The 10,204-nt window shown below is 39.8% G+C and overlaps 1 protein-coding gene across 4 annotated transcripts; it reads left to right on the top strand.

Moving 5' to 3' along the window:
* The first annotated feature begins 3,886 nt into the window (after positions 1–3,886).
* LOC116334514 (myelin-oligodendrocyte glycoprotein-like) lies at positions 3,887–8,476 on the top strand. Of its 4 annotated transcripts, none has more exons than XR_005611092.1 (6): positions 3,887–4,007; positions 4,797–5,174; positions 5,469–5,549; positions 5,986–6,101; positions 7,873–7,986; positions 8,189–8,476. XR_005611092.1 is itself a non-coding variant. In XM_039607939.1 (5 exons), the coding sequence occupies exons 1-5, from the start codon at positions 3,920–3,922 to the stop codon at positions 6,216–6,218; spliced, it is 687 nt and encodes a 228-aa protein (XP_039463873.1). In that variant the 5' UTR covers positions 3,887–3,919; the 3' UTR covers positions 6,219–8,476. The 4 variants fall into 4 exon arrangements, 2 of the variants coding, with proteins under 2 accessions (XP_039463873.1, XP_039463871.1); XR_005611093.1 differs by having other exon boundaries at positions 8,280–8,476; XM_039607939.1 differs by having other exon boundaries at positions 6,195–8,476.
* The last annotated feature ends 1,728 nt before the right edge of the window (positions 8,477–10,204 follow it).

Genomic DNA, 10,204 nt, shown 5'->3' on the forward strand with positions numbered 1-10,204 from the left:
GTGCCTCACAAACACATTGTTCAAACCTGCTCTTACATTGTATGTACTAACTGTATATGGTTGGCACAGATGTCCACTGCCACAAGCAAATTTTTCCAGCTTGGGAAATCTGTCCCTACATGTGCCGATATTGACTCCCGCAGTGACTGCTGTGCGCTGGAACAAAGGAGTGATTTTAGATATTAGTTTATTCATGAGTAGTTTGTTCTTCTCAGAGATCATATACAAAAACAGTCATCTCAGAGAGATCTGAACAGGGACTCTAACCAGCAATCTGTAGATTACAAGTGAGCTGCACTAATCTCAAATCTTTGTCTCAACCAAGCTGTCAACTCTAGACTTGTAGCTGCCCACAAAGAAACAAAGCAGGCTAGATGGCCATGTGTGAAACAGAGCAACCTTTCATCTGGTCTCACAGTAAAAAAGGGAAAATCCTGTCAACAACTTACTGGCAACACTAATTACTGTATCCTTACTGTAAATCATTGTTACAGTTAGGTTACTGAAATTCTGTGAGCACCGACTTTCATTTCAAACAATTCTAAACTTTTATTTTTGTTAATGACGCCCATGACTGAATTCAATCCCATGTTAAAAAAAACATTTTTTTTACAAATCTGTACTCAAAGCCAATGAGATCTTTGAAAATCTTTACTCCAACTCTCTGTAATGAGGCTATGAGAAACAGAAACACCAAAATTAGCAACACACCACCTGAAAGTCGACCCAGATGCTCAATAACTTTGACCTGTTTCAGCTTAAGTACATACACAGTTCTGTGCAAAGGTCTCATTTGTTTTTATTTTGCTGGGAAAAACTGGAAAGAGATGCAGTGATTTATTGACACGTGTGCAATAAAACCTACAGAATATAAGGTAAATTATATTCATTTTGAAAGTGAATATTTGGTGTGATTACTTTTTCTTTAAAAAAAAACAAACAACAACAACAAAAAACATAGCCTGATTTCTCTTAGACAAGCAATGCTGAAATTCCACCACGCTATCTTCAGGAATAGTTTTCCAGGCTTCTTGAAAGAAATTCAAAGCTCTTCTCTAGAACTTGGCTGCCTTGTTCCATGATTCTCCGCTGTGTTTTACAGATGGCACTCACTCCATCGGACCAGTGTCACTGAGTTTCAGTGCAGTTCTTGAGTAATTTAGCATACCTAAACCTTTTGTTCCTGTCTCCCTTCCTTAAGGATGGCTTCTTGACAGCCACCCTTCCACTCAGACCATGTCTGATGAGGCTTCAGTGAACAGCAGCTGGACCAGCTGAAGGGGCAGATGCATCTCCCAGGTTTGTCAGCTCTTTCAAAGAACTGTGAAAGACTTCAGAAAACCTGGAGAACTCTTGCTCAACACCATACAAAATGTGAAGAAATGGGTGGTGACCCTATCTTTTATGTAGTGCTGTACATATAGATACAGTGGGCTAACTAAGGACAGGTCATGGTGGTTGAGTGCATTACTTGTTTTCTTTCAAACAACTGTACCTGCTGAGTCCAGGTCTTTCTGTAGCTCTCCACAAGTGGTCTTTGGCTCTTGGACAACTCTTCTGATCATTCTTTTCACTCCTCTGTCTGAAATCTTGTGGGGAGCACCCGTTATGGTAAAATGATGTTCTTTCCACTTCTAGATTATGGGCCTGACAGTCCTCACTGGAGCCTTCAGTAGTTTAGAAATTCTTCAATAACCAATGCCATCAGTAAGTTTCGCATGTTTTGCACTAAGGCTGTAAAGGTCTTCATTGGTTTTACCCATCATGTGATGTTTATTGTGTGGCACCTTGCTAATGATACATTTTTATAGGGATGAAAGCAGCTGATATTAATTTATACTAAGTGGCAGGATTACTTTTTAATTAGTGATACATTTCAGCTGGTGTCATGACTTTCCATGCCCTTTTAGATGTCCCGGTCTTCATGTGTTCAATACTTTTTCCCTGTGTCATTTCTCATTATTACACATAATAAAGTCAGTATTTGCATTAAATATGTTAAATATGACATTAAGGAATACAGTAATGTGACATCATAAACAATTTACATGATGCACTCATTGACAGGGGTGTGGTTCTTTTGACCATGGTCGTGAATGGGTTATAGGAAGGGTTTGAGGTTAGGCGAGTCATCCTCAATCAGGATGAGTGAGTGGGTGGATTAAATTATTCTGTTTTTCATATGTTTTAATTCAGGACCCACATCTGCCACTCTGCCCCCTCTTCACACCACCTGAGGCTGCTCCACACTTTCCACTTTCCCCCCTCCCCATCACCAATCACTCTATATGTCACTCCTGCACCTAGTCACTTCACTTTTGTCTTCTCCAGTCCCTTCAACACAATCCAACAGGCACTGCTGAGGGAGAAGCTGGAAGGAACAGCACTGGACATCACCTCGGCTACCTCGCCAGCAGACCACAGTCCATGAGAAGTTCTCAGATGATAAAGCCATTATTGGATGTGTATCTGAGGGGAACAATCTGGAGGAACTGTCAGAGTTTGGACATTGAGGCGGTTGACACATACATATTCCTGGGTGTTCACCTTAACAATAAACTGGACTGGTCACACAACACTCAAGTAGGACCAAAATGAGCTCCGTCTGCTGGGCAGGCTGAGGTCTTTTGGGGTGCAATTAGCAATTTGACTCTGACTGTGTATTGGGATGTCACACGGTGTTTTACAACATTACTTTAATCTTTACTTCTCGCTGATGTGGAAAATCATCCAATATAAAGGAGCCTCACATCCAGGCAGCAGTTGACCATGCACTTCTGGTAATTAACCTAAAAATAGAATGACATTTAAATGTGCAGAAATATGACATCATTGACAGGAATGAGGATCTTTTAAAAGTGGTCTTAAAGAGTGTTGCATCGCACCAAAAAAGGTCGTTGGTTTGAATCGTTTAGGCTGAATGGTGTGGCTGTGAGTAACTACACCTACCCACTACAGTGTAGGTGTAGGTGTGCGTGTGTAGACCTTTCACTCTTGTGTCTCCGGCTTTACTCCATCCACCCTCTCTCCAAATTCCCCTGAACCAAGTCGCTGAACTGGATAAGATGTATAGAGAATAAATATGTGTGTGTGGATTAAGATTGTTACACTGGAAATACAGTTAGAATCACTAAAACTTAAAAAACATGTTTAACAGCGGGAGTAGAAAAAATGGAAACTAAACGCACGTCAGCATGAAGCCACTCCTGCTCTTTGTTTTACTTTCACTTTCAGACTCAGAGCCGCACATGAAGCGCGTTCAGACTTGTTACTGAAGAAAACAGCCCGTTTAATCATTTTTTCTCGTCCCCATGAAGAGTATGATGGTAACGATCAGCTAACGAAGCTCCTGTCTGAACAGGTGAGCTGCTTCTTCTCTGTAATTTAGCTTTTGTGCGACTCTTGGTGGGATTTTTAAATATTTGGCGTTTTATTTGCCCGCGCTCTTGAACTGCAGCCTGCAGGTTAATTAAAAATCAAAATAAAGATGAACTAATTGCTGCTTTTGATTTTTGTGGGCTGCTAACTGTTTACTGTTTACTGTAAACATGCAGACAGTAATTAACAGGAATTTCCCGTCACTTGACTTGGAGTTTTTCAGGCTTCCTTTACTTTCCAGTAAGTTACTGATGAAACAATTGCAAAACCTCCCGTTTTTCTAGCACTAAAATTCCCTGCTGATATTTTTGTAAGCTTGTGTTATTATTATTATTATTATTTATTTATTTATTTTCTGCTACATGGCACCTGGAATCAGGTGAATACAGGGGGCAGTGGGGGGCTGGTACAAAAAAATAACTGCGGTCAAGTGAGCCCTCACTTGCGAAGCTGGTGTGCAAAGTGGGCGGAGGGAGACAGAGTAGAAAGACTAGTATTTATCAGCTGCTGTCAGTCAGTGTCTGTCTCACCCTCCCTGTAGATGGATGTAGCAGAGTTTAGGTTCAGTGTGTCTCTCTCAGCTTTAAAGCTCACCTTTATGCTGCTTTTCGCTCTCACACCTGCTGAAGGTAAGATTGCTCTGAGTCCACTAATGTTTTAAGCTTTAATTCACGTTATATGTTGTGGTGTTTCCGATGCGCCTTGAGCGTGTTTATACACGTCAGCGTGTCAACGATGCTATTAAACTTGCTTCAGCTACAGATATATTTAATAAAAAATAATAAACTCGGTGATGATGTAGCAGCAGTCTGTTACTCTGGCAGATGTTTCACGCTGTACTCAAATGTAAATTAGTCACCTCTATAAATACTTCACCAAGCCAATCCCTATATGGTCCCATGTGCTGTGTATGATGAGTAGTTAATAAAAATGGTCTCTGACGCTCTGTGATTTTTAGGCTCATAGTTTATGTTGAGAAATGAACAGCCCTAAAATAGTCACTGCTTAAACCAGTTTAAACTGCTGATGTTCTAAACAGCTGCCTTGACTAAGGTAGAAACGAGCAATTATTTTGTTCTGCACTGATTGAGGTAAAGTGTGAGCATTTCACTGTGGAGATTTCTAGTGTCTGTGTCAGTTTAAAGATGTTTACTAATTTAATTCAATCATTTATTTTCAAATCTGTAGCTAAAAAAAACTAACTCAGAGTATTCTCGGATGGTGGTGTCAATTAGCTTTGAAAAGGATTTATTTTATTAATGTTTGCTTTTATAGACACGGGTGTAGATGTGCTGAAAAGTTGGTATTAACATTTTTTATTGCACTGGAAGTGTTTGATAAGAAAGGAAGGCAGTTATGAAAACGTCTGACTTAACTTGGATTTCAGCAGAATGTGTTTATTTATTTGTCCTCCTCAGGTCAGTTTCATGTGGTCGGATCACTTCAGTCTATCGTGGCCGTTCCAGGTGACGATGTCATCCTGCCGTGTCACGTGGAGCCAAAGTTTAATGTGGCGTGGCTGACGGTGGAGTGGTCGAGGCCCGATCGTCGTCCTGACCCCAACGACCGTCTGAGCCGAGTGGAATATGTTCATCTTTACAGAGACGCCCGAGAGGTCCCCGACATGAAGATCCCATCGTACATCGGGAGGACGGCGTTGTTCACAGACGGCCTGAGAGAAGGAAACATCTCACTAAGAATCACTAATGTGACACAAGAAGATGAAGGAAGATACAAATGTTTCATCCCAAAGTTAAAGAGTCAAACAAAGTCTTCAATTGTTCATCTGATTGTTGGTGAGTCAGACTGATAAAATCATTTATTAAAGATTTTTCTTAGGCTTAAATTTTTTGAATAGACCAGTGACTTTAGTTATATCGGCTAAGTTTTCAATTGTTCATCTGATTGTTGGTGAGTTAGACTGAAAATACTTTTGTTGTTTGGTTTCAAACTTGCCTTAAAGACCAGTGTGCTTGTTTTTTGTTTTTTTTTTACCAACAACTTATTTTGGTGTTGCTCCTTAAAAACGTCTGGATAGTATTTTATTGTAAATAATTTCAAATCTTCTGTCCTTACAAACTTATATTCAGCTGAAACTATGACAACAGAGACACCGCTGCATCCTGAAACTCTCCAAACTCCTGAGCCGATGGACGAGTTTCACAGTAAAGGTGAGAACATGAGGAACAAATCAAGACAATTAAAAAGTCTTGAAATGGATCTAAATCACCTTTATGATGTGGTTTTCTCTCACTGATGGCAGCCTCTCTGTGTAGTACTCAAAATGTTTAACGTAAGCAGCTTTTATTTTGAAGCACATGCAAGAAGTGTAGTGTAATATCCTGGAGCAGCTCTGTAGATCTCTTTTATTTATTTCTGTGAAGCAGTAAATGTATCAGTTATTCTCTTGTGGGTTTTGGCAAAGTCATGTTTGCTGCCCTGAGAATTCTGGGACTCGTAGCATTAAAGTGACCATCAGGACTGATATCTCAGTAATTCTGACTTTATTTCACTCTTATGTAACTTCATGTAACTTCTGTGCTCAGTAGTTTAATAAATGTGACATTCATGTTGTGTCTTACAGTAGATCTCATCTCTGTTTGGCAGGTGGTTTGTCCCGTCGGAGCCGACTGATCCCACTTGTGGTTGTCTGTGTTTTTATTCTGCTCTGTGTCGCAGTCGCAGGACGCTGGTTCACTGAGTCAAAGCATCGAAAAACAGAAGTATGTTAATCTTATACATTTACCTCATGGCTGAAGGATGGAAATGAAAGGACATTGTTGTTAAAAAAAAATTATTTTCTTTCTTTACTCCAGTTTGAGAAAGGACCTCCTATCTAGGTGCCTTGCTCATTGAACCACCTCCCAGTTGGGATTCAGGAGACAGATACCCTCCCTACTTTTAAGATTAGGCGTAAAACTTTCCCTGTTATCAAAACATAAAGCTAGGGCTTGACCACAAAGCTCTGCTGAGAGTGGTGAGATCAGCACATCACCAGGACTGAACTGCCAGCCATGCAGGATCTCTATAGACAGCGCTACGTGAAGAAGACGCAGCAGATCCTCTCTGATCCCAGCCACAGACTTTTAACACTACTGCCATTCGGCAGGCAGTTCAGGAGCATCCAGACCCGCACTACCAGACACAGAGACAGTTTTTCCCCACAAGCCATCAGGCTTTTGAACTGCTGACACTCTATACACATCATTACACACTCACTACAATTACAGGACTCTACACACTGTCACTTCAACTAATGCCACTTAAATGTTCTTGCACAAGTTTTGCACAATTGTACAAGAGCTATTTTCTGTTATTTTCTTCTTAATTTAACCGCATTCTGCATGCTCATGTAAAGCTGAGGAGCACAAGCCAAAGAATTTCATTATGGGTAAATGTGGCTACACTGTTTATCTGTGCATGACAATAAGACTTGAAACTTGAGTTTAGCTGACCCTGAATCCTGCCTTATGGTGTCATGGGGGTTAGTATTGTTTCCTCACAGCAGGAAACTCCTGGGTTTGAATTCATCATCTGGCAAGTCCTTTGTGAGGTTTGCATGTTCTTCCCATGTCTATGTGGGTTTTCTCTGGGTACTCCAGCTTTCTCCCACAGTTCAAAGACATGCAGTCAGTGGGTTTAGGTTAAATGGTGACTTTAAGCTGCCCATAGGCACGGATGGTTGTCTTTCTCTGTGTTAACCCATAAATATTCAGACTAAAACCTGAGGACCAAACTGGTTTAGATAATTAGAAGTCAGCCTGTTTAAGAACTGTACCACATCTAGCAGTCTGCATGTACTCTAAAGAGAGCTAAGGTTTCCAACGCCTTTTGCCTTGAAGCCAGTACAGCAGCTAGGATGTAAACATGTTTGGATACTAGGTATTTTTTCCAACCACAGCCTGGAGCTGGAGGTGTTTTTCCATCTGTTTGTTTTGTAATCATGAAAGTTCATAATTGCCACTCACAGACACACTGATTATTGTCTCAAGTACATTGTTTTGGTTTCAGTTTTAAGGATTTGGATGTCATCAAAGTTAAATTTCCTTTAGAAGGAAGAACTTGTTCATTGTGTGAACTCTAAAGTCCTCTTCTCATCCTTAGCAGCGATGATCTGTGGAGGAGTTCAGCTGTGTTGTTATTAATGTCAGAGACATCACTGAGCGCAGTGGCAAACACATCAGTCATGGTGCTTTTTGTTTTGAGGTCAGGATTATTTTACAGTGGGGATTTTAGAATATTTCATTTAAGGACTGTACAGCAGAGGCTGCTTTTTGCTATAATGTATGTCTGTACCAAAGTATAAAGATATTACAAAAACACATTTATCAGGATTTATATGAGCCTTGATTTAACGTGAAAGCTCACAAACAGCCGAGCTCTCACTTTTCATGAAATTTAAATCTACAGCTCAACTGTTACTGATATTTTTGTTTAAAGATGAGATTTGATTTCCATTGTTCTTTATTGTCTATTGTCTGACATTTACATCAGCAGGTGCAGGAGCAGTCCAACCTGCATCATGATTAACCCCACACACCCAACCCAGAAACTGTTTGACCTCCCCCCTGAGGCAGGAGGATGCACAGCTTCTTCTCAGAGGCTGAAGTAAGAGTGGTCACCTCCAAACCTCACTGACTGCACTTGTGCCATTCTGCCCTGCTGTGCTGCTGCTCTGGTTTTTAAAATGGCACTGAGTCTTTTGTCTATTTATTATAAAATATGTATTCATTATTTTTTATGTCTTATTATTTTTCTTATTATTATTTTTATTTTTAATCTCATAAAAGCTGCTTTCTCCTGCACACAGTGGTTGCTCACCTGCAAGTCCCTTTGCAACCCACCTCTGCCCTTACTCCTCCACATATGCAGTAGCTGACTTAACCCTCTTGGGTCAACAGATCCGCTGGCGTGCCAAAAAAATCACTTGACCAATTTAAGATGACACAGCAACAAGATGCAGCCACCCAGAGTCTCCATTTCTACTTGTGTTGAAAGTGCGGACTTCAAGCTAAAATGGTTTTTGCAAAACTTGTGCATAGGTTTTTACATTTCAAGTTATGAAAATTATTTGTTAAACATGTTTGTGATTGTTACAATAAAAAATAAAGTACTTTTTTGTACTTGGATTTTGTTTTTTGTCTCAGATCAGTTGGGTTAATGCAGTATGTCAAAATGAAAAAATAACAGTAAATTCAGACATGAGGTTGTGCTGAAAAGAATAGTACCAAGCAAGGCAAGGTAAATCATTTTTAAAGGTAAAATGGGCAGGTAAAATCAAAAGTAGTCAAAAATGGCCAATATACCCTAGAACAAAGAGGGAAAGTCAATATATCAGTCATCACAGTCTCTTGGCTATAGAGGTGTGTTTTGAGACCTAGTTCCAGCTTAGCCATCAGAAAGGGATCCATCTAACTCTACATCATCTCTTTACAGAAACAACAACTGAAATCACCGGTGATGAAACATGAAAGTTGGGACTTTTTGGATAGTTCAGGTATGTTCCCTTAAAGTTGTCTTTCTGGGTGTTCATGTTTGTCAGTGTTGAAAACAAAAGAAAACAAGTACCAAGTATGTGTGAAAAATAAGACTAGGCTTATTTTGAGAGTTGTTTCTTAATCATTAGTGTCAGTTTCGGGGAAGAAAGAAAATGAAATATGTAAGAAAAAAAAAACCTGGGCGTTTTCAGTTTCCCCGAAATTACCTCAGCTTCTGTAACTTAAACTTCTCCATCAAGTTTCATGAACATGACACTTCTTTTTTTTAACTTGCTGTAGGGCCAATGAGATAAAAGAGCAAACAGCACCGTAAACTTGATTCACGATGACAAAGTGAAAATGTATATTAAAACTCTGATACTAAAAGTCTTTGCTGTGACGCTCCAAACTGAAGGCAGCTGAAACTAGTTTGCCTTTAGATGTGATAGAACTCGTTCCACTTGTGGCAAACTGAATGGACTGCACGTAGTTTAGAAATATACTTACTCGCGTAATTAAGATCAAACTACACAAAGACCAAAACACTGCAGAACCATAAATGAAGCATCAGGTCCCAGAAACTGGCCCTGGGAGCACAGTGCTCTCAGTAACTGGAAAGCAGAAGATCTCTGAGCAACAAAACAATGAGGTCCATGTTAAGAGGGCTGTGAGCAGAATCTTAAGAGAAATATTAACGGTGGAATAGTTTGAGGAACTCTTGATAACATGCTTTGCAAGCTGCAGTGACTGAATACCTGAATCATTGGTTTTTTTAACCGCATTGAATCTGAGTCTCCACAATAGACACAGTAAGAGTTTCTATCATAACAGGTACTGTTCGGTTTTCTTACTAAAACGGAAACACCGAGTACAGACTTTCACTGACTGAAATTTACATACAAAGTGTTTGGATAGATTTTTATTTTCCACTTGAAAAAAAAGATTCTTGTTTTTGTTCTATTTTCGTGACCATCAAACTGATTTAATTTCAGTTAATAACTTGTATTCCAACTCTCTTCATTAACAGGAACCAGAGGGGAAGTTCCGATTGCGCCACAACAAAAATACGGCATCACCTTGCAGGGATTGTTCCCACGCTGGCAAAAGTTTACTGCAAATGATAAATTATGCTATATTTTGTAAAATAACATTTTATCACCTGTTTTTAACAACTTTCTCAATGCACATGTTGCAGAAACAGGATAATATTTTACTTAAACTTTCAATTAAAATGTTTTCAGACAGCTCTGAGAGGCATTTGGTATTAATCACTGGACAGATAATGGAAATAGGAACAGGGGCGGACCTAGAGAAATGTTGTGAGGGTGGCATGAGGGCAGCGGGGAAGC

The sequence above is a fragment of the Oreochromis aureus genome, linkage group 3 (genome assembly GCF_013358895.1).
Source record: "Oreochromis aureus strain Israel breed Guangdong linkage group 3, ZZ_aureus, whole genome shotgun sequence".
Lineage (NCBI taxonomy): Eukaryota > Metazoa > Chordata > Actinopteri > Cichliformes > Cichlidae > Oreochromis > Oreochromis aureus.

Excerpts from the sequence above, each read along its gene's own strand:
- LOC116334514 (XM_039607937.1), top strand. The coding sequence starts at position 3,920 with ATGGATGTAGCAGAGTTTAGGTTCAGTGTGTCTCTCTCAGCTTTAAAG. Across the intron at positions 4,008-4,796 it reads CGCTCTCACACCTGCTGAAG|GTCAGTTTCATGTGGTCGGA; the intron begins GTAAGATTGCTC and ends TGTCCTCCTCAG. Across the intron at positions 5,175-5,468 it reads AATTGTTCATCTGATTGTTG|CTGAAACTATGACAACAGAG; the intron begins GTGAGTCAGACT and ends ACTTATATTCAG.